Source organism: Plutella xylostella, chromosome 16, assembly GCF_932276165.1.
Source record: "Plutella xylostella chromosome 16, ilPluXylo3.1, whole genome shotgun sequence".
NCBI lineage: Eukaryota > Metazoa > Arthropoda > Insecta > Lepidoptera > Plutellidae > Plutella > Plutella xylostella.
This window is the reverse complement of record NC_063996.1, coordinates 8,751,349-8,776,001: the sequence shown is the minus strand read 5'-3', so window position 1 is coordinate 8,776,001 and position 24,653 is coordinate 8,751,349. Positions and strand designations below refer to the sequence as shown.

The window sequence follows — 24,653 nt, the reverse complement described above, 5'->3', positions numbered from 1 at the left end:
ATCAAATTAATTTAAAAAATATATTTATTCAGCTTGAATCATATCACGTTCCGTTTGTAAATCCGATAGGCAAATTTTTTATGTTAGAGTGCGTGTGACGTTTAGACGTGGACTTCGACTTTGTAGGCGAGTTTCTCCCCGCGCTCGCCCTTGAGGCGCAGCGTGACGTAGGGGAAGCCGAGCCCGCCCGCCGAGATGGACGGCCGCGCCTTCGAGCCCAGCTGCTGGTCGATGGCGAACACACCCTGTAGGTTACACAGTCATATGTTAGTAACTTGATGAGTAGTTGCGAAGTACCTCCTTAACTATATATATGTAATATATAGAATACCTAGCTATCCGGTAGTAGGTATTTTAGTCTTGGGTCTGTTTTGTTAGTCACTGTAAATCGTGATGCACCACTCAATAGACGATAAATATTGTAAACAAAAGGCACCGATTAGAGCGTAAGACTTGAGGGTGATGGGGGGAATTGGACTCCAATTCCCCCCATTCCAATTATTGGAGGCCATTGTTAAGCAGGTAAGTACTTATAAAATGGACTCACCCTGATGGGCTGGTTGTTGGGGCTGCTCCAGGAGACGGTCTTCTCCCGCACGGTGAGCGGGATCTTGGCGAGCGACACGTTCTCGGAGTAGGCCACCCGGCCGCGGCTCCCCACGCTCAGGTCGTAGGCCTGCGCCGCCATCGCCGCCAGAGAGATCAGGAGTAGAGCACGGAACAACATGGTGAAGAAGAGATGGGTAGGTTTCAAGCTGTTCTAAACACTTGAGAGTTGTGTTATGACGATACTCTGCTCTGGAGGATCTTTTTATTATACTCCATATCTATTGATAATTAGGTACAAGATAAAAGCGACAATGATTTGACGAATTTGATAAGGATCGCAGAGGTAAAGTACTGGGTTACTCAGAATTTATTTGTTGTTGTTTTTAATCTACATTTAGCCGACACCTAATGCTGATAAGATTGTTAACTTTTCTCCGAATTTTACATGAATACGTAATTAATTAAATTTTCTTTTAAATTAACTTATCAGAATTTCAAATCTTTTAATTGTAGACTTTTTCCTACAAACATGCAAGGAATTCGGAGCTATCCCTTTTTGTCCACCCCGTGGTGACGATACACGATAACAATAGTTATGACATGACTTACATGATAACAAAGTTGCTAAATAGGTAAATAATAAAAATAATAAATATGTGGGGACATCTCACACACGGCCATCCGACCCCAAGCTAGGCAGAACCTGTGTTATGGGTGTCGGACAGCTGATATACCTACACAAATACATAGATAGATAGATACTAAATATAAATATCAACACCCAAGACCCGAGTACAAATATCTGTTGTTAAACAAATATCTGCCCCAGCCGGGAATCGAACCCGGGACCTTCGGCATAGCAGTCAGGGCTACTAACCACTACGCCATTCGACCGTCGATAGATAACTAAAACGTTCCACAAATGAGGCATCAGATACTGCACCATCACTAGCGGACATGAGCTTCCCCCGCGTGCAGGAGTAACCTCTAGGTCGTCTAGGCTTGCTTTCTGGCGTGAGCTTGAGTAGCTTAATAGCTAGTCACCCCATAGGCAGGTATTTCACGCATAGTGACCCACCTTAGAGGCTAAAGGCGGAAACTCAGCTCGCCACGATAGATAGAAATATCCCCACCTGGCCATCTGGTCCTCACTCCGACGACCTTTGGATTGCTGTATGTTAAAGGACCTCCAGGTCGCGCAAATCAAGTTACCTATGTCCAGCGGGAGGCTCTCAGAGAGCGGCATGAATGCAGTTGAAAGGGATTACTTTTTGCCAGTCTTGCTAGACTCCATTTTCCAAGATGTTGCCTCTACTTGGATTGTGTGGTGTCAGACACAAGAGCTAGTAAGTGTTTGTGGCTGTGAGGATAGGACCAGGGATGATACATTACTCATTGTACGAATTCGATACTGATCCAAGATAACAAGGGTTTTCCCTAATCAAAGATTTTGCGAATCAGAGAAGGAACTAAAGACTATCAAAATGGAAATAATCAAAGTAACCAACTTATAATACCCATTTCCAATTATTCGCGCTTAATCTTTAGATAGCATCCGATTTATTAAAATTAGATAAGTAGCCGCTTAATATATAAACAGTACATTGCCTCCATATCGTCACAACAAGTCAATAGCTTCACTAGTTCACCACACTTCCCTACTCCATAACTACCTCCACCATGTTGTTCCGTGCTCTACTCCTGATCTCGCTGGCAGCGATGGCGGCGCAGGCCTACGACCTGAGCGTGGGGAGCCGCGGCCGGGTGGCCTACTCCGAACACGTACAGCTCGCCTGGATCCCGCTCACCGTGCGGGAGAAGACCGTCTCCTGGAGCAACCCCAACAACCAGCCCATCAGGGTAATTACTACTTAACTATTAGTTAGAAGCGATTAGCGAACAAATACCTACGTAGCGCTAACTTCCGAATGTAGTCATCATCATCATCATCATAGGTACTATAGGTATATTAATCTATTGGACGGATGTAAACATACTTACCTACGACCAACCCAACCACCTGCTTTTTACGCCCATTCTTCAGTACGGATCAAATTATTGCCTAATAAGACGACGTAAGTATCATCAAAATTTTACGTGTAGTCGATAACATCCTATTACAGTCCTCTATTACCAGGGTGTCCACTATCTGGAAAGTCAGGGAAAGTCAGGGAAAAGTCAGGGAAGCTCTAGGTGGTCAGGGAAAGTCAGTGAAATTGATGGGGCACCTGGAAAGTCAGGGAAAAATGACCTTTTCTAGAAAAATTTAAAGTGATTTCCTTTACTAGTAATACTTCTTTTTTACGTGAAATACATAAGTCATAAAATAAAATCTCGTTTAGTTATGGAATATCTTTGACTGATCCTTACTATTATATAATAATTACTTAGAAAATTAAGTTTTTTATATCTTCGTGATTTAATAAAATATAATAGATGGAAAAAAGTAAGAATTCTAAAAAATTTGCTAGATCCCAGACTCATCTGGTAAAATTATGTCCCGTATATACAGGTTGATGCAAAAGGGGGTGACTCATCTCACCATTCAAAACAAATTTAGTTTAAACACTTTAAGAAGTTTGTGATAAAAAAATAACGTTATTTTGTAGGTGCAGACGCGCTGCAGCCGCGCTCAGTAACTGACTTTGAAAAAAGGAGGAGGTTCTCAATTTGCTAATTATTTTATACGTCAGCGAGATCGCATACGCTGCTTCCGCGCTGCATCTATTAATCAATAATCTATTTTTTTACTAATTTAGCAGAGCAAAACAAACTATAAATGGTTCTGTTTCAATTTCTATTTCGGTTTCAATTTCTACTTTTTTGGTAATCAGTCTAATTTTGGTCAGACTATTAAACTAGGCATTATAGCAACTTGGACTAAGGAAGCTGCAAGGCGCATGAGGATGTTTTGTTTGTTGTTTTTCGGAAATTTTCAATACTCACACAACAAAAGTTGTTTAGAATGACCTCCTAAGGCTTAATAGGGAACCTCAAGAAATTGCTATTTAGGAAAACATTTGCTATCGTTTGTGCACTCATGCCCCAGGGTTCGGGTGCTATAGAGATAAATGCAGATCGTGATTAACATAGGTACTTTTCTTGATAAAATTTCAGGGGAAATCGTTATTCACCCAGTAAATATCATCAATTCTTTTCAATCAATGTCAATCGTTTCAGCATAACATTATATTCTAGAGTTGTAAGTTTCGCCTTTAAAAAAATACATTGTTTTTGATTAACAACGGCGTGATTCGGCGCAGTTTTGATCACAAAAATAGCGTTGCTTGAGGTGCCTATAAGTTTGAATCTATAGCAAATTTAGAGAAAAAAACTATAAACCTAGTAATTTATTGTGTAGTTAATATCCAAAAAATGATGGAGATTGGATAATATTTAGAAGTAGAACGACGTTATTGTGTATTAAGTGCTATACTTCGCTGTTAACAAACCATTTTTGCCGACCCTGTATATATATTTTACGCAGTCAAGTTTTAATAAGTGTCAAACAAATGAATGCAAAACTTTGAAATCAAGATTTTGTCTTCAAATTACTTAAATTAGGTTTATATTTTGATATTTGGTCAGGGAAATTTTCTGAAACGGTCAGGGAAAGTCAGGGAAAAGTCAGGGAATTTTTTTGAGCATTCTGAGTGGACACCCTGATTACCTATTCAAAGCTTTTTTACACGGCAACAAACGCCAGAGCATAAAGGGCGAGGCTCCATATATTTTGGCGCAACGCACCTATGGGTCCTCAACCTGTAAGGAATTCCACACTTATCTACTAACTACCTAACAGATGATGTGTACCCTACAGGGTGTGTTCGCCATCGACCAGCAGCTGGGCTCGAAGGCGCGTCCGTCCATCTCGGCGGGCGGGCTCGGCTTCCCCTACGTCACGCTGCGCCTCAAGGGCGAGCGCGGGGAGAAACTCGACTACAAAGTCGAAATCCACGTCTAATGACGACATGCGTGTAACAGACTGAAATTATTGCGAATTTGTAAATAACTTAACATTGGATTAAAAAGTATTATTTAAATTATTTTTACTATTTAGTGAACTAGGCTAAATAAAATTGTTATTTTAATTGAGCTGATGTTTATACTTACCTACCTAATATTATTTATTTACTTTAGTATTATGTAGATAGTACCTAAGAACTTATTTATTTGCTATTTTTGTTTTTTTGCGTGACTTTAATCTGTAGTGTTCAGTCTTAATACTCGCACTAATAATATTAACTAATAAAATTTACCTACAAGTTACCTATTTACTCTGCCATACATACATAGGGTGCTTTCATAGAGATACTGGTTACCTGTATACTGTACCCATGCCGGTAACCTGCTTTTATCTATCTGCGAGTGCGCTAAAATAATCCCTGCTATATGCTAGAGCATTTCCCGGTTTTAACAAGTTACCGGTACGGGTAGATACAGGGAACCCGATTCTTCATGTAAGCACCCATACTCAGCAATGTAGGTTTAAGTAGCTTTGAATTGTAACTGTGCGCGTGCCGGGCGCGCTGGTAGGTACCTATGCAGCGATGTTTCGCCGCAAAATAGTTGTAGGTAACATAAAAAAATTACAAAAGGTGTAAATAAAAATTATGGGTAAATTAAAAAACCATTTCATTTGACAATATTTTTTTGGCACTACAGTTATAATAATTACATAAGTAAATCAATCACTAGGTACTTAATCAGCCTTAGTACAATCACATTAGAACCCAAATTAAAGAACACTTTGTATGAGTAGGCAATCAGCAACGGTATTGGTGGATGGAGAGGAAACAGGTGCCGTTGGTATTCAACGAGGTGTCCGTCAAGGATGCATCTTGTCCCCGTTGCTCTTCAATCTATACTCCGAAACAATCATACGAGAAGCACTGGAAGACGTGGAAGCAGGAGTCGTCGTCAACGGGCGCGTGGTCAACAACCTGCGTTACGCGGACGATACTGTCCTATTAGCATCCACCCAAGAAGGTCCCGAACAGATTGTAGACAGAGTTTACGAGTGCAGCAGAAGAGTTGGGTTGAACATGAATGTGTCCAAGACGAAGTTTATAGTAGTCGCGAATGAGCCCAAAACGACGACAGACTTACGCATAGGAGCGAAAATCATTGAAAGAGTCGACAAATACAAGTATCTTGGGTCATGGCTGACGGACTCATGGGGGAGTGATACCTACTGAAATACGAGTGCGTATCGAAATTGCCCGAGCGTCATTCATGAATCTGAAAAAAGTTCTGTGTTGTCGACAACTTTCTATAAAACTCCGTACCAAGATTCTGAAGTGCTACATGTGGCCCATCGTCCTTTATGGGTGCGAGTCATGGACCATAAAGGAGAACTGCAAGAAAAAACTTGAAGCTTTCGAGATGTGGTGTTACCGACGCATGCTTCGAATCAGTTGGACCGATAAAGTCACCAATGTCAAAGTTCTGAAACGAATGCATAAGCAAGTGGAACTCGTGCGTACCATTAAGCAGCGCAAAGTAGCCTACTTAGGACACGTTTTGCGTAATAAGGGATACCAGCTGCTACATACCATAATAATGGGCAAAGTGGAAGGAAAGAGAAGGCCTGGAAGGAGAAAATTGACGTGGCTGTGCAACATCAAAGAGTGGACCGGTGTAAAAACCGTGGAAGAATTATTTAAAACAGCGAGGAATAGAGAACGCTGCAAAGAGCTGACTGCCAACCTACAATGATGGAGAGGCACTATAAGAAGAAGGTGCAAACACCAGCCCCGCTCTGTCGCCGACACCCCAGACGACGATAAGGACGAGTCGTCATATATTTAAGCCACGCAATCCCAAATCCCAACGCCTAAGGCTATCCGCACTACTTACCAACTTACTAACAGATGATTGTCAATCTACAGGGTGTGTTCGCCATCGACCAGCAGCTGGGCTCGAAGGCGCGGCCGTCCATCTCGGCGGGCGGGCTCGGCTTCCCCTACGTCACGCTGCGCCTCAAGGGCGAGCGCGGGGAGAAACTCGACTACAAAGTCGAAATCCACGTCTAATGACGACATGCGTGTAACAGACTGAAATTATTGCGAATTTGTAAATGTAAATAGGTAACTACTTAAGTAACTAAATAAACAGCAGTGGGTTAAAAAGTATTATTTAAATTATTTTTACTATTTAGTTAACTAGGCTAAATAAAATTGTTATTTTAATTGAGCTGATGTTTATACTTACCTAACTAATATTATTTATTTAAGTACTTTGGTATTATGTAGATACCATATAAGTACCTAAGAACCGTTGCTATTTTTGTTTTTTTTTGCGTGACTTTAATATGTAGTGTTGAGTATAAACTTAACATTGCCTATTTAGAAACGTACCTACTTGTATACTATTTGCTCTGCCATACATACATACGGTGCTTACATAGAGATAATGGTTACCTGTATCTACCCGTACCGGTAACCTGCTTTTATCTTTCTGCGAGTGCGCTAGAGCATTTCCCGGTTTTAAATCTATCAGTGAGCGATACGTAATCAAGTTACCGGTACGGGTAGATACAAGGAACCCGATTCTTAATGTAAGCACCCATACTCAGCAATGTAGGTTTAAGTAGCTTTGAATTGTAACTGTGGGCGTGCCGGGCGCGCTGATAGGTACCTATGCAGCGATGTTTCGCCGCAAAATAGTTGTAGGTAACATAAAAAAATTACAAAAGGTGAAAATAAAAATTATGGGTAAATTAAAAAACCATTTCATCTGGCAATATTTTTTTGGCACTACAGCTATAATAATTACATAAGTAAATCAATCACTAGGTACTTAATCAGCCTTAGTAAAATCACATTAGAACCCAAATTAAAGAACACTTTGTATGAGTAGGTACTTAACTAAATATAATATTTTTTTATAAATTAATAATCAGTACCTAAAGTAAAGTACCAGAAAGAAATTATATCTATAATCTAGATGTGCAGGTTTCCTTATGGTAATTTCCTTCACCGTAATGAGCATTATGGGCCATAGTCATTTTTCGACAGCACATTAAATAAACTAAATTAAAGATGGCGTTCATAGTACGTTCATAAGAGAGCTAGTCCATTTATTGAAACCAATAAAAATAATTGTACCCATTTCACGGGGAAAGACATCTGATACAAACAAAAACTACCCTTATTCGAATGTAATAAGGGTCCTGTCAGATCTCTTTCCCCGTGAAACAAGGTATACGAACACCATATTATTATATTATTATATAGTTTTTTTTAATGAGCTGTCAGAAAATTTCCCATTGAGAGATTGAGGTAAGTATTTATGTTTTTTTACGCTTGACTGTAAGATCACTCCTCTTGGCACGCTGCCTCCGTTTTCCTATTGTTGGTAAACTTATGTCAATTTTCAGAGGGTCCTCCTCTATTACATGGTCTTGCAATTGAATGTTATTTTGCACTAGTGCTTCTATAAGCGGTTTTGCTTCCTCTACCTGTGTTACACTCTGATGTTGCATAAGATCTTCTCTTTGTGTTGCACTTTCCGATTCATAGTCCGCTAGCTCTACAATCACTGTCTTTTTTCTTTCACTCCAGAGATTTACAATAGTGTCCAGTTCATCGCAATAATTTTCAAATTCCTCCATATTGAGGTGCGAAATTATTGAAGCAATTTTTTGGCATTTTAAAATAGCTTTTCTGTATTTTTGATGAGTACCCAAACATTGCTCTTTTGTGAGTAATTTCAGGTCACATACAGAAGTTTGAGGTTTGCCTTCATCTGTATAACAGTTTACATAAGTTGCTCTCAAAAACCGTTCTGGTATCAGACTTTCATCATAAATATTTGTTTTCATCGTTTTTAATACAGAAAATACATGTGAACATGGTAATGTGGTTGTTGTGTTGAATGGACAACAGCATTTTACATTTCCATCTTCTAGTTCTACTGTATTTACATTTTCATCACAGTTCTTGTTTTGAACTTGAAATTGTGTAGCATTTTCGCTTAAGACATCATAATCATTTACGTTATTCATATGTTCTCTTATCAAATTGAATGCAAATGGTGTCACTAGTTGCAGATATAAATGTTCGGGTGAATCCTGTTCAAAAGAGGTATTCTTTTTCTTTAAAAGCATGTGATGAACAGTTTGCCGACGTTTGAGTTTGAGACTATTTAAAAACACTAAAAAATTTTCAAAAAATGATTGTATGTTTGAATTTTTTTCACATAACTCTTTAATTTTTTGGTGGCAGGATTCTAAATGATTGTTAAATAAGGTATATTGCCTTTTGAAACATTTAACCCACTCGTGTCTGTTGCTGTGCCAGTTCTGTTTGTAGTACTGTGTTAATTTAGGAATGTTCAAGTCCATAAGTAGTTTGTAATATTCATCATATTCTGCTTCAGATTTTGAATATTTTATTTTTTGCAATATCTCCAAAATCTGTTTTCGTTGCAAAGCATTAATTTGCATTGATTCAGTTGTGATAGCAGTGCGGAAATGTTTTAATACATGATATAAACATAACTGATGAGACGCTTCGGGAAATTCGTCACATAAAACTGTCTTCTCTCCAAAATCTTTGTCTGTCATTAGAAATTTTATATTTTTCCAATCAGGATTTATTTCCTTAAAAGTTTTCATCATGTGTCTGATGACATCACTGGATTCATCCGACAGTAAGAATACTGCTATAACTTCTCCTTCATCATTGCCGTTAATGGACATCAAGATATATAATGACATATCCAGGTTCTTAAGTTTGTAAATGGCATCAAACACTAAAAATTCTGCATATGTAGCAAAACACTTTCTCATGTATGGGGTTTGATGATAGATTCCCAGCAGATCTCCATTTTCATTTACTGCTATTTGACCAATTCCATCATCTTGTGTTAAAAGATTGATCACATTCCGGATATCAGTTTGTAAGCACCTGAAAGAAATTTAATATGTCTGGTAAGTACATAAGTAGCACAGGATGTAGGGGTATGTGAAGATAATAATAATTATACTTTTAATAGTATATCACATAAATAAATAAATTAAAATAAACATGCATTTAAAACTTTACAAACTTGACAATAAACAACTACTCTAGCTAAGCAGTAGCTATAATAGTGTAGGTACCTATTGTATAGAGATAGCCATACCTGGAACCAGATTGCAAGTTCTTCAGATCACTTGTCTTTATTGGTTTTCCCGTTTTTTCTTGTAGATAGGCCTGGACAAGTTTTATATTGCAATTTATATTTAACATTTCAATTGCTTCCTTTTTGTCTTCAGTCTTCAATCTCATTTGACGTTGTTTCGTCATACTTTCAAAAAGTTCTCTATTTATAGGATGGTTATGGTTTTCCATCTTTTCAACAATTTTGAGTTTTGTGCCATCGTCGCTCAACGCCAACTTAATAAACATGGGACAGTTATCCCTATATGTATAACTTTGCCGTATCCCCCGGCCTTTTGTTTTAAAAGCCCGGCCTCCCTTTTTACATGCATAAGTCATCTGGTAATATTTAAGTTCTGGCTTAGAGTTCTCACACTTTATTGGGCACACGGTTTTCATTCCTTCTATTGTCTTGGCGGTCCTTTTCCATAATTGGACACAGTTCGAGTACTCGTAGTTCCTTATAAAGTCGTCAAGTTCCTCTAACGAAGAGAATTCTTCCATATTTATTATTTTATTTAGAAGATTAGAAGCACAACTGAGGAAGGAAATAAACAAAGACGATTTTATTTGGCAATCACTGTCAGTGTCAGTAGTGTAGTGTAGTGATTATTTGCTCAGTGACTGTCCTGTCACGGCTGTCACACAACCACTCACAAAACTATATTACCTACTCTGTGCACACCACAGAACACAATAAAATTGCTCCTGTCTGTCAGTCTTTCCTTGAATAATCATCAATCGTGTAGCACGTTTTAGATCGTAATTTTTAAAAGGGCCATTAAATGAAGGCTTTCTTTACAATTCCTTAACTATTTTATAAATACCGCAAGAAATTTGCTTTGAACCTATCGGTAGGTTGCTTTGAACGGATATGCATTGATTAAAATTTATTTTCGGTTGGCAACATTAGTTCCAAAACGGAAGTCGTGTTAATGACGTCATGGGCGGAGTTTAGTTGAAGATCGAATTTGGATTCGGTTGGCGGGTGCGGCCATCTTGGTGAATTAGTGACCTGGCGATTCGGTTTTAGTTAGTGAAAAATCATTTGTCATCCACAATGTCGGAAAGGGAAGATAATGTGTACAAAGCTAAGTTAGCCGAACAGGCTGAGCGCTATGATGGTGAGTATATATTTTTGCTATATCTCTGCTATAAGTGCCAAAAAGGTATCTCGACTTTTCGCCGACAGTTAAAGACAATTTGGAAAATTTCAGCATAATTTCAATTTAAATCTATCTTTCCCGCACCTATATACGGAGTTCTGGCTCAGCAGGATAGATAGCCATAGCTCTTTTGATGTTTTCAGTTCTAGTTTTTATCCAATCGATGGCATTCATAAAGGCTTGGTCAGCGATCGATGCGTCACCCACCGGTGGGATGCCCTTTTACCTTCTAACATTAATATCTGAAACTATTATACCGATACAGCTACTTCTCGTAGAACCCTATCTGGGGATAGCTGCTACAGTCAATTGCTCCCAGTTGTCTTCAGTCTGCTACTGTCAAATAGAAAAAAAACTGTCGGAATTTTGTCTTGCAGTTCATTTTCTCATCTATAAAAGTTAATTCTGCACGATCGATTACGAGCCCGATCATGCATGTCGGACCTTCGTTATCATAACTAATTGAATGTTGGTGTAGGGTATTTGATATGGTGAAGGTGAAGGTGGCACTAGTGATAACTTGAGCATTGTTCTCATTAACGAAACGAACCTGGGAACTCGAACATCGTGATTAATCGTGAGATAATGACTCGACTGGAGGTTAACTCTAGGCTTTGAGTCTGATTTTCACATTAGAGATTAGGATAGCATAGTTATGTGGAGCACTTTCATGCTAAACTCTCACAATGACCTCTTGAGTTGTTGAGATATTGTTGTATGATGTTAGCTTTAATACTAAACAGTATAATATGTAAATGCACACTCAATACTACCAAAATGAACTTATAATAACTCAACTTAGCAAAAAATCAATAAGTTTCACTGGTGACAAGCAGGTACATAAATAATTTTGTTCTCTAAGTTGATTATAATATAATTTTCTGTGTGTATAACTGTACAAATAACATTTACACAGTTAATCTTTCAGAATTTTCCTATACCCTTATAAATGATATCGATGACAATGTATTTCAGAAATGGTGGAAGCTATGAAGAATGTAGCATCCAGGAATGTGTCGGACAATGAGCTCACAGTGGAGGAGAGGAACCTGCTCTCCGTGGCGTACAAGAATGTGATAGGAGCGCGCCGGGCGTCCTGGAGGATCATCTCCTCCATAGAACAGAAGGAAGAGACCAAAGTAAGTTGCATTGTTCATCATTATTGAACCAGTTCATTGAGAGTTGTGCAGGTTGACATGGTATTGGTGGAATTTTATGATGTAGTATTCTATTCTAGGCTACCAGTTGATAGATGTTTCTGGAAATATGTTAGTAATAAAACAAAGGTCAAGGGCCATAATCTGTTTCACTTTAAATTTAGGAAGTGATGAACTGACTATATATTGAGATAATTTTAATTTTGAACATTTTCTACTTAATTGACGTTGGTCATTCTGAGACCCCAATATTGAGTCAAGTAATACCTCATGTAGAAAATAACACTATAAATATTATGAAAGCATTATAATTAATTGAAAAAATGGGTGTGGCACATGACATACCTTTTTTCAGTGACCATGTTTCCATTATTTTAGACAACTACTGGTCTATGTAAATTGGCCTTTCAGTGTTAAACTAACACAATTATAGCTAAAATATACCGACAAGGTCATGATTATACTTTTGCCTGGGGAGTAGAATGCTAATGTAGTTTCATATTAATTAGTGCTTACTGACTGACACACATTAGCGAACTCATAAAACCATGACTCACATTGTTTAAATGTAACTACCTAAGTAATCCTTTCACTTTATCCACAATGTTAAAGCCATTGTCACTTACTTTGAAGGAAGGATGTGCTTGTCAAAAGCAGGCAGCACATCCTGTGATGTGGGCTTTACCACCATGTTAATCTATTAAACATAGCTAAAACTTCTAAATATATCTCTTGTGCAAAACTGGGATATTCTGTCCAAATTTCACACCCATACATCACTTTAATTTTTAAGTGAACTATATAGGAACAAATTTGAAATGAAAACTTACTGTGGCTGCATTTAAATAACTACTTTTGGTGTCTCTTTAAAAGGTTATCTGGCTAGTAGGCAACAGCTCATTACTGCCCTTGTCCCTTGCACATAATCTTACTGCACTTTGGAAAGAAAGAAAGTAAATACATTTATTTTACTTAGGAATATCTACTCCTTTCCCAAGCAGAATACTAAAAATAAGTAGGTATATCTTCTATTTGTGTCTAGTTTACCAGAAGATACAGCTCAGTGATATGATTAAACTGGTATGATTTAATTCTGTTCAGTTTTTTTTTAATTTCCAGCCAGAGCAGATATTTGTAATTGGGCAAGACCCAAGGTGTAAATATGTACATCTGTGTAGATATATCAGCTGTATTTAAAGGCTCTCAGACACCTGTGAGTGAGATGTCCCCACATATGGACAAATGGGGCAATGGTTAGTACACTGGGTAGAGTCCACAGATTTGTTCTTGGATGTGCTCAATCAATCTTTAGTTATAGGGGCTAAACGTAACACCTAAACCAACCACAGATTAACTTTTATCATTAATTCATAATCAGCTAGTAAATGTCCTCCACTGTCCAGCACCAATGGCCAACATTCCTTTAGTCACCTGTCTGCTGTGAATTGCACTATATCCATCCACTCTCTGTGAAGGTTCATGAACTTGTCTGCTGCGACAGAGTTCAGTGTCAAGGCTCTTAGTTGTATAATATGTTGTAGACAACAATACAATGCCAATCCTCATTGCCCAAATGATAACGAATGGAACATCTTAGATTGTTGGTGGCAATTAGCCATTCAGCAAAGTCAAATAAATGCTTTTATTCATTGTATAGGTAAATATAATATTTTTCTGAATGTCATTGTTTTACAAACTACTCTCCATTCTAAAAACAGGCTCTTTGTCTTTAGCTCAGGGTAACCATTCACAACACTTGTAAAATATGAAACAAATAAATTTCTGCATGCTTCTTAATTGCGCCCGTGCTAGCCCTTCTGGTGTGATCTCTGTAACTTGATTTAGACAAACTTCTCTCCTCTCAGCCTATCACACTACCACTCACATTCTCGACATCACCAAAGGTTAACTGGTATAGAATGCAACTAGCATTAGGTTCGCCTTTTTCGTACTTATATGTTTAATGTGCAATCATCATTCTATCACCCACTGTTGGGTATAGGCCTCCTTTTTTGTACACCAATTCTTTTGGTCCTGTGCCGCTTTGGCCCACTGCTTCCCCGCAACCCTGCAGATGTCTTCCATCTAGCAGGTGGTATGCCAACAGCTCTTCGTCCGTCTGTAGGCCACCATTCTGTGTAATGTGCAATCCTACTAATATTATAAACGTGAAAGTTTGTGTGTGTGGATGGATGTTTGTAATGGTTAATGATTTGGATTAACACATAGGCTACTTTTTATCCCGGAATACCCACGGGAAAACTTTTTAAGGCGAAGCGAAGCTCGCGGGAACAAGTAGTAACTTATAACAATGGTCATTGGTTCCAGGGTGCGGAGGACAAGCTGAGCATGATCCGCGCGTACCGCAGCCAGGTGGAGAAGGAGCTGCGCGACATCTGCGCCGACATCCTCGCCGTGCTGGACAAGCACCTCATCCCCTCCTCGCAGACCGGCGAGTCCAAAGTCTTCTACTACAAAATGAAGGTATGCATGCCGAGCACATAAAAGAACTGTGGTGGGCAAGAGGGGACTGATGCTACCACCCCACTTGGCTATTTGTATACACCAAAACTGCCATGTGTTATAGTCAGCAGTATATTCGACATGATTAATGCCGAATTTGCCAACATTTTTAGGATTTGGTAGATACGGAAAACATCCAATAGCAAATATGAATAGCCAACTGGGGTGCCAGCATTATGTCGTATCTGAGTTGGTTGGCATTGCATTGTGATAACGGACTGCTGATCTCATCTGCTGGTTCAAATAGTTTAGATAGGTAACTTTCTCAATTCCAAATTCATGATGAATCATTGTTATTTGTGATAATGAATTTATAATACAGTTATAAACATCTCATTGATAAATAATAATACATTCTTGGATTGATAGCATTACGCATAATCATATTGCAAACTTTCATCATCTGATAATTTTAATTCCGACACACACTTACAATAATTATGTAAAATATTGTTGAGTGAAATTTTATTAAACTGTTTAATATGTAAATCTTAAATCGCCGATAAAATGGTGATTTATCTCACTTTATTGTATATTCGCATAGATACATATTGTATGGTCATTTAGATAAAGACCACTACACTTCCACATTATGCAAGTAAATAATATTTGCAAATAAGTATGATCTTTAATTTCGTTGTGTGGTGTACGGGGTCTGGTGGCCTGCATAGACACAGCTCCTCGTCTAGCGGAGAACCGCCGCAAAAAAGTAAATGTGGTCTGACCTCAAAACCCCGAAAGTGTAGACTTTGAATGTAATTATTGACGCCTTCATGAGGTAAACGACCCGCACCGGACTCCCGTAGTGCGGTCGAAGTAGCGATGCATAAACTATACAATAGGTATCAAGTTTCAGTGATGGTGATAACACGTCTAGAGATTTCACAAATGAGCTTAATGAATGACTAACCGACTACTTGTGAGCAATTCAACTTATTTCGTTATCCTAAGTGGCAGTGACTTTCTTTTATTATGTATGCCCTCGATTTATTCGGAATCAGAAGCAATTATTATTCATGTTGTATTTGTATCGCGTCATAGCTTCCTAATTCACTTTATATTTAAACGGCTGAATCCCGTGAAATAAAATAACTGAATATGTATATTGTGTCTCGCACGATGCCGATGTCCCGACGACCGGAACGCAAATTATTAATACTACAATAGCTTCTGTTTGCTTTTCATTATCGTCCGCTGCTTGACATAGCCCTCTCCCAACTTTCCTAGGCCTTCCTCTTTAGATGCTAGCTTATTCATAGATTATACAAAGTGACCATTGATGATTGATACATAGATGATACACGTAAGTGTAGCACAATCATGGCACTTTCTCTGTAGCCGGCCAATGTCGATGGACATTTGTGTAACAGCATGTCTTATTCTTCCAGGGCGACTACCACCGGTACCTGGCGGAGTTCGCGACCGGCAACGACCGCAAGGAGGCGGCCGAGCACTCGCTGGTGGCGTACAAGGCCGCCTCCGAGATCGCCATGACGGAGCTGCCGCCCACGCACCCCATCCGGCTCGGCCTCGCGCTCAACTTCTCAGTACGTACACTTTCTTATACTACTCATGTTATAAAGGCGAAAGTTTGTGAGTATGTTTGGTACTTCTTCACGTCAAAACGGTTGAACTGATTTTAGTAAAGTTTGGTATTGAGTTAGCCGAGACCCTGGATTAACACATAGGCTACTTTTTGTCGCGGAATTCCCACGGGAAAACATTTTGAGGCGAAAGCTATTGAAATGACTATTAAGGCTGACTGGGTCCATAGCAGATAAAATTATGTGGAGAAATATCGTCTCTGCACCGTCACATGTAAACATGTACCGATAATTTATGTTAGTGGAAAATATACGTAAAAATGGGTTTTAAATAATGACGATTAAGATATCAGTAGGTTGCGAGACTCGTCAAATCCTTTGTTGTGTATTCCCCACTGTTTGTGTGTTCACCAAACACAAGTTAATTTGACTAAATTAGTAAATAAAGCCGACTATCTGATAACGTTGTTTGGTAACATACTACGCATCCAAACAGTTAATGACGTTGGTGGTTATATCACCTAGATTACAAGCGATCACGTCTTGTGTACTGATATTGAGTTCACATATTTAAGGAGATATGGACCCCATGAGACCGTCGTCTTATCTGATAACGACAATCCAGTATTGACCGAATGATTACTACGCAGCTAGCAACGGAAATCGTTATCTCAATAACCGTAGAAACTGTTTCCACTTAAACGACTAGCGATTGCTCACGTGCACTTTACCTGGTGTATCGAATCCTTTTCCTCTTTGGCATGAAGTGATAACCGGTTTTTTATTTTGATTAATCTTTTATAATTTTGTAGACCGATGTAAACGTGAAATGTGTAAAACTAATTTAAATATCTTTACATATTAAATAGGAGTGAAGATTAGCTAGAATCACATTCACATAATAGTCATTTGACTGTGACGACATTACAGTTGTAAATAGGAGAACGTAGTAGAGCCTCATAATGAATTGTTATCCGCTGACAATAGTGACGGTCGTGCGCATCTAATTTCACATATTTACAGTAATCGTAAGCAAGGTTTCTGGGCAGATCCAGATATAGCTAAGACGCATATTGATGCTCTTTCATTAATTTGTCTATCCAATTCTAAATGTAGAGTATCATAGAGATGCGAGTCATTGTGAGTGTGAATGATGCACCAAAGGTCAGAGGTTCTAATCCAGACTGGGAAAGCTATATATGATATCGCGTAGTGCCCATACATATTACGGAAGAGAAATGGGTGTCGCCACAGCGGAGTAACGTTATCGTTAGCCTCATCACTTATTACCTTATTGGATTGCTAAAATGTAGCCGTAAATAGCGCTAATCTACATTTCAACATTTTGTTTGCTTGTCTTGTAGGATTCGTGTACTAGATCGATTTAAAAATCTTAATTATATTATAGCTACGCTATCGCTACACCTGAATGCTATAAACATTTGGCCTACTTTCTATCCCATAAATCCATGGACAGGTGTACATTTCAATAACATCCAATACACAAACACAATGACTAACGTTGTACTGTTTCCTCCTCCGCAGGTATTCTACTACGAAATCCTGAACAGCCCGGACCGCGCGTGCCGGCTCGCGAAGGCGGCGTTCGACGACGCCATCGCCGAGCTGGACACGCTGTCGGAGGAGAGCTACAAGGACTCCACGCTCATCATGCAGCTGCTGCGCGACAACCTCACGCTGTGGACCTCCGACATGCAGGGCGACGGCGAGTCTGGTACGTACATCATTATTGGTATAAACTGATGTTATGGCGTGGTCTAGTTAAAGCTTCAATCATAAGTCCCGGTTCAGTGAGACGCAGACCGTTGGCACGCGGATGAGCTTTAGCGTCTATCGCGGAATGAAGTCGTTGCTCTGCGGCGCGGACAGCTCCGCATCGCTCTGAATGCACTGTTAGGTTTCATACATTTTACTAGCCATCGCAGACATGAGCGTAGGTCATCCGCATCGCACTCCAAAGACCCTTATTGTTTTATGTCATGGTCAAAGGCAATATTCTTTGAATTTTGGAATGTAGGGAAGTTTAAGCTGTTAATGACGATAATATTGATGCGATTATCATATCGCTCGCTAGTGAAGCTAACTTGCCGTGGTGCTCAGTTCTGAAAGCGTACACATGCCTTCCTGCACCCAAGTATAATGATCGAATTCGACACGAAGGAAGTAGGTGGTCTCGTCTGTTGATTCACTCAGAAGCTCCTATAAAATTACTTAGCAAAATGTGTGCTGCGGAGTTATTGTAGTGACTTATTTTGCATCAAAAATAATAAGTTGGCAAGATTGCTTGCTACTATAGCTCGCCATCGCTGATAATTCGTTCTCTTTGTCCATCGTATAGGCGATCTTTGATAGCAGTTACATGAAGCCCGACTACAACAAGCCTCGTTTGTCCACAGGTGAAGCTGAACAGAAAGAACAAGCACAAGACGTGGAGGATCAGGACGTCTCGTAATACTTTTTAACATTCTATTTAAATATAATAAAAAAAATAACTATAGTATCATGTAAGACCCAGCCCTCGATGACAACCGGATGTGAAGTAATCTGCAACCACCCGAGACCCTGCGAGTCGCGCCCCGCGCACCAAATTGTCTGTCTGCTCCGACTGTCTATCGACCTGATTCATTGTAAACTTTTGTTTATACATTGTGTCAAATTATCTATGGGTGTAAAACCAACATTTTAAACATGTACTTCTTTTGATATATTTATTTTCACACTACGAAAAAAATAATGTTTAAGAAAAAGTACTTTGGTATTGCATTTTAACTGTTTAACTGTTTTGTCTTTAAGAAAGTATTTTCTTAACAGTACACTTTGATCTCTCGTGATGTTCGTAGCCGCCCCGCCCCCGGGCCGCGGGCCTATCATCTGTCTACTCGCAGTTAATCTAAGACGACGATTGTAAATTTTCTAAATATTTTATACCGTGTGTAATAAAATGTATGTATGTAACTCTGTCGAGACTTGTACTTGCACGTAGCGAGTTGTAGTGGAGCGGGCGCGGGGCCGGCTCGGTGCTCGGCGCTCGCCCGGCGCTCACCCGGGTCTCACCCGGCGCTCGCTCGGGCCCCGGGTGACTCGCACAAACGTCGCCGGTCGCTTCGCTTCGGCCCTCTGTCTTCCGCGAGCCGATCCTCTGCATTTACTTATACATTTCACGATTATCCATATATTTTAACATTATTAGAATGGTATATGTAGTGATTGCAATATTATAGCGGCGTGATAGCGGCGTCGCTTGTCGGTCTGTATCTGGTATCGCGTGGAGCGTACATATTTATTGCAACGTTTATACATGTGTAAAGTGTGACTACTGTGTAGTACGGTTATTGAACAAATAATTTGCTATTCGATTTGGTTTGATTGGGAAGGGCCTGGCTGAGCTTATAGAGTAAAGACATTGTCGATGTAACCGCTTCCTTCGTATTTCAACATTTGGAGTATTCACATTTGAATTGCTTTAATTACTTACGAGTATTGTGATAGAGATTTTGTATATTTTAATTTATTTTTTTTATTTCGCAAGTTCTGGAAATTTTGGTGTAGCGCTACATCTCTTACGAGTTATACATTATACAGGACGAACAGTAGTGGAGTTGCTAGGCTAGTTATGCACTTGGGGCAAGCTATTTATCGAGACATTCCATCTTGCATTAGATGAGCTCCTCCGCTCAGCAACCGCCGCAGTGCGAGACAGGTGCCCGAGTAAGATATTAGCGTTATTTTATTTGAATCTGTAATATTGCATATATTTTTGTTAATTTATCCACAAAATACTGATGCAATTTAGCCTTAGTGTTATGCAATATTGGTTTATGTCCTACCAACTACATTGAAGTTTATTGTAAATGACAGTGTAAATCGAATAATAAAATTCAAAAGTCCACATTTTTGTTTCATTTATATTCACAAAAACTACCCTTATTCAAATGTAATAAGGGTTCTGTCAGATGTCTTTCCCTGTGAAACATGATATTATTATTTATTATTATTATATATATATATATATATATGTTGTGTATTTATATATGTTACTGTAAAAGCCCGAACAACGGTAAATCCTAGGATTTACCAGTAAATCTTAGGATTTACCATCATGAGTTGGTAAATGTAAGGATTTGTGAAAATGGGTAATTTTTTTCGGGCTTTTACCATTAGAATTTGGTAAATGCTAGGTTTTACCACTGACACCTAGTATAAGTTGGTTTTGGAAATAAAACAAAGATTAATTATTACCTATTCATTTATTTCATTCAAAAACTTAAATTATTTTCTTTCAGAATTTATATTATTTTTTATGAACAGTCATTTTAAAACCTTTAAAATAATTTTCACGTATTATTATTGTTGACGTCGAGTAAAGTAGATTGCAATAATAAATATTTCTTAAGTTCGGTTAGTTATAAGTTATCATCATCATCACGACTCATTACGTCCCCACTGCTGTGGCACGGGTCTCGTTCCAATGAAGGAAGGGTTTCGATCAAGTCCACCACGCTAGCCTAGTGCGGGTTGGTGGACCCCAACACAAGCAAGCTTGTGCAACCCGACTGTCAGACGTTTTCAAGCCGCCCGAAGGCCTCTGACTAGGCTTAACGACTGCTGCCGAAGCAGCAACCGGGACCCACGGCTTAACGTGCCGTCCGAAGCACGAAAGCATCCAGAAAAGAACCACTTGAAATCGGTCACCCATCCAATGGCTGACCATGCTGGTTGTTGCTAAACCTCAGTGATCAGTTACGATCACTGAAGCCCGCTCGACTACGGACGCTTTGTTCGACTACGGAGGTTATAAGTTATAACCTGGCTTTTTCAACATTTACCGTGCCTTAATGTAAATCCTAAGATTTACCAAGTGAATAGTGGTAAAAGTGCGAATCGCAAAATCTTTCGGGCTTTTACCATTAAGAGTTGGTAAATCTTAGGTTTTACGCGTAAATCTTAGGATTTACCGTTGTTCGGGCTTTTACAGTAACATATATATTATTATTATATTATATATATTAAAGATGTGATTTTGCAAAGACTTTTTAACGTTGTCAGTTATTGACATACATTATATTATAATAGTTACATTATAAAAATAAAATACCGATAGATAACAGCTTTTTAACTGATTTGTCCTTAAAAAATATAATGTAGCGATTAAATACGTTCTTTAACAATTAGTTAGGATCACTTCCGTTTTCAGTACTTTATAGTTTTACTGTAAGTTTCCTCTAAACTAAAGCACTGAATTCAATTTCTAAAACCAACACCCAGTTTCACTAGCTATGTAAAGTTTATGGTAAGTAAGCCGAAAGAAGGTGGATGCAGGGGATTCTAAAATGGTAGGTACGTTGTGATGTACGAGACGTATGTATGTATAGTTGTCATTACAGTCGAGTAAGTTAGCGTCTGCAAGACACTCAGTAGAGTGCAAAGAAAAGGATACGACTTAAGCTGCGTACAGACCGGGCCAACGAACGCCAACGGTTATCCCAACGATGGATATTTATCATTATCATACATAATACAGGGCAGATTGCAGCAACGGAACCCGTTCGTTGGGCCGGTCTGTACGCGGCTTTACGAGACTATAATGACCTGCACCGTGTCAGGCATAGAACAACGCTGACTCGGTTGTAAATACAGTCCAACTATAAAGTCTAATACGGTCTTTATCAATTAGTTATGATCCACTTCTGTTTTCAGGACTTTATAGTTTTACTGTACCTACCCTCTACTCTAGCCGAATGATGTCACACGACGATTTTCAACACACATCACACATTGCGAGAAAATACCAAATAACATGACCATATTATAGTAGGTAAGTAATATGGAACATGACGATCGAATGGTGTGTTGGTTAGCAGTAGCACTGATATGTGCGAATGGGCCTTACAAGTGTGAATCAGAATCTATATGTAGATACTAATGGAACGGAACGGAACCCTTTGTGCGCTAGTCCGTCTTGCACTTGGTGGGTCTTCAAGGCTGGTAACACTGTGTATGGATCTCTAAAATCTTCAGAATACTGTTCTTTTTTATCTTTAGCTTAGCTTTTGAATGGCAACAATCGCAAGCTTGCCACTGCCAACATCACTATCACGCAACCGGGCTTTGAATAAAAATAACGGTCTCTACGAGGGCGTATCGTTATTATTCTGAGGCTATTTATAATTTGACAGTAAATAAATGTTCTGTGACCTGATTTGACACCTGTCATGCATAAACCAAAATAAATCCCAAAATTTCCAAATCCCATACAAAATACAAACCAAAACAAAATAGCGTGGCTCTTTTACAATATTTCGAGCTAAAACATGCGAGAAATAAAGTAAATAAAAGACTAGTGATAAGCGTGTAGAGCAGGAGTGGACGTGAACCCTTTATTTTTTAAGTACAACAAGTGTTGCGACCAATCACACCACATAACCTCTTTAAAGTAACAATATTTAACATAATGCGCTACGCTCAGCTAGTCGTGGGCCCTGCAGGAAGTGGAAAGGTAATCCTTATATTTTATTATTGATGCAACTGAGTTCCTACATCTTTTCTAATATGATCTACTAAACTTTCATTTATCAAATTGGTACAAAAGTTATCGTCCTTTTTTAATTTATTACAATATAAATGTAACTCATTCCTCGTAAAAGTGCACACCACATACTAATAGTTAAATTGATTACACTAAGTAGAGTTCTACTATCAGTGCTAAAAATAACCTGAAATTCCAGTCAACCTACTGCTCGACACTCGTGAAGCATGCGAGTGACTCCGGGCGCGTCATCGAGGTGGTGAACCTGGACCCGGCGGCCGAGCACTTCGACTACGAGCCGCTGGTGGACATCCGCGAGCTCATCCACCTCGACGACGCCATGGAGGACGAGGAACTGCAGTTCGGACCCAACGGAGGACTGGTGTTCTGTGTTGAGTATGTTTGGTTGGTTTACTTTTGAAGTTGCCCTGAATGTTGACTTTATTTACTTAAATTTTTATCATCTTTTCTTAATTTGGTCCAATCAAATATAGCTCTAATGTAATAGCAGCCACACTCAATTTGAACTACATTTTTTTTTTATTGAGTGGGAATTATAGTCATCGAAATATAATAGGCCTGTTTGGACAGCTACACAAATTTGCTATTTACTCTTGATTTACTTCATGAAATACATTAAATAACACATATTCTGGCTTATTATTTAACGGCCGAAAGATAAAAGAACTTTTAAAGCCCCAAAAGTTACTTATTGTTAAGGGTTTTCCTGATTTAGGTTTGACACCAGCTGTCATCCCATACATTTTGGAGCTGTCCAAACGGGCCTATTATATTTCGGCGAGTATAATGGTGATTTGAAGTGATTCTAACCTAATAATCTCATACTCAAAACCAGCATTCCACTTCACAGAACCCTACTAGAGAACATAGACTGGCTGGAAGAGCAACTCGGGGACGTGGACGACGACTACATCCTGTTCGACTGCCCAGGGCAGATCGAGCTGTACACGCACCTGCCGGTCATGAGGAAGCTGGTGGACCAGCTGCAGCACTGGAACTTCCGCATCTGCGTGGTGTTCCTCGTGGACTCCCAGTTCATGGTGGACGGGGCCAAGTTCATGTCGGGTCAGTATTTTTGTTGTGATAGATTAATCATTTATTCACTTTAACACACAAGAAGTGTCCGTAGTCAAACTAGCTTCAGTGATCATAACTGATTGCTGAGGTTAAGCAACACAATTGGCACAACGATTTCTAGTGTAATGACTGTTTCCCTGATGTAAATCTCAGTGATGTAATGGTGTACGTACTTGCAGGGACGATGGCGGCACTCAGTGTGATGGTGAATCTGGAGCTATCACACGTTAACATTCTCACTAAAATGGACCTTCTCGGCAAATCCGCGAGAAAACAGCTGGATGAGTGAGTTCTTTCTTGCATTATTCAATAAAAGTAACAAAATAAATTACCTGCCTATCACCACCATTTTTACCGTAGTTTTTAAAAAGGAGGTAACTAATCTTTAAAAACCTGATTTGTTAGATTTTTATTGAAGTTTACAATACATAAGGTCACAGAGTATTTAATAAATTAAAATTTTACTTGCAGTTACTTGGATCCAGACCCCCACATCCTGCTATCAGCAATGAAAAACGGCAATTCCAAATTCCACCAGAAATACGCCCGACTCACCGAAGCCATCGGAGAAGTCATAGACAACTTCAGTCTAGTGCGGTTCTACCCGCTCAACATCAAGAAGGATGAGAGCATAGACAACATTCTCATAACCATAGACAATATCATACAGTACGGCGAAGACGCCGACGTCAAGGTCAAAGATTTTGATGAGCCTGATGATGAAGACTGTAATAATGATTAAATTAAGTACCTTACTGATATTTTCTTTCATTTTTCTACAGCATTTAAAACAATTTGTTATTTAGCAAATACAGCAAACATCCAATAACAAAAAGGAATAGCCAACGGTGGTTACAGCATCACAATAATGGGGTAGGGATGAAATATTTCAAACTTTAGTCTTTACTCAAATTGAAAAGTAG

At 39.0% G+C, this 24,653-nt stretch overlaps 5 protein-coding genes across 6 annotated transcripts; 3 read left to right on the top strand and 2 right to left on the bottom strand.

Moving 5' to 3' along the window:
• Positions 1-92: 92 nt before the first annotated feature.
• Positions 93-797, bottom strand: LOC105388370. Its single transcript, XM_011559266.3, has 2 exons — positions 548-797; positions 93-245 (listed from the first exon to the last, which is right to left on the bottom strand). Exons 1-2 carry the CDS (start codon positions 725-727, stop codon positions 102-104), a joined length of 324 nt encoding a protein of 107 aa, XP_011557568.1. The 5' UTR covers positions 728-797; the 3' UTR covers positions 93-101.
• A 1,364-nt stretch (positions 798-2,161) lies between these two features.
• On the top strand, positions 2,162-6,744 carry LOC105388369. 2 transcript variants are annotated; one of them, XM_048626157.1, is made up of 2 exons: positions 2,162-2,409; positions 6,441-6,744. In XM_048626157.1, the coding sequence occupies exons 1-2, from the start codon at positions 2,230-2,232 to the stop codon at positions 6,582-6,584; spliced, it is 324 nt and encodes a 107-aa protein (XP_048482114.1). In that variant the 5' UTR covers positions 2,162-2,229; the 3' UTR covers positions 6,585-6,744. The 2 variants fall into 2 exon arrangements, with proteins under 2 accessions (XP_048482114.1, XP_037974209.2); XM_038118281.2 differs by lacking the exon at positions 6,441-6,744 and adding an exon at positions 4,370-4,644 and having other exon boundaries at positions 2,164-2,409.
• Positions 6,745-7,266: 522 nt separating this feature from the next.
• Positions 7,267-10,301, bottom strand: LOC119693790 (zinc finger SWIM domain-containing protein 1). Its single transcript, XM_038118278.2, has 2 exons — positions 9,679-10,301; positions 7,267-9,461 (listed from the first exon to the last, which is right to left on the bottom strand). Exons 1-2 carry the CDS (start codon positions 10,197-10,199, stop codon positions 7,841-7,843), a joined length of 2,142 nt encoding a protein of 713 aa, XP_037974206.2. The 5' UTR covers positions 10,200-10,301; the 3' UTR covers positions 7,267-7,840.
• Positions 10,302-10,755: 454 nt separating this feature from the next.
• LOC105388367 (14-3-3 protein epsilon) lies at positions 10,756-18,558 on the top strand. Its single transcript, NM_001309090.1, is given in 6 exon segments — positions 10,756-10,819; positions 11,837-12,000; positions 14,347-14,502; positions 15,930-16,088; positions 17,631-17,820; positions 18,503-18,558. Coding segments are annotated over 6 exon segments (789 nt in total).
• A 3,802-nt stretch (positions 18,559-22,360) lies between these two features.
• Positions 22,361-24,489, top strand: LOC105388366 (GPN-loop GTPase 3). Its single transcript, XM_011559262.3, has 5 exons — positions 22,361-22,602; positions 22,832-23,028; positions 23,504-23,718; positions 23,910-24,015; positions 24,202-24,489. The coding sequence occupies exons 1-5, from the start codon at positions 22,558-22,560 to the stop codon at positions 24,470-24,472; spliced, it is 834 nt and encodes a 277-aa protein (XP_011557564.1). The 5' UTR covers positions 22,361-22,557; the 3' UTR covers positions 24,473-24,489.
• The last annotated feature ends 164 nt before the right edge of the window (positions 24,490-24,653 follow it).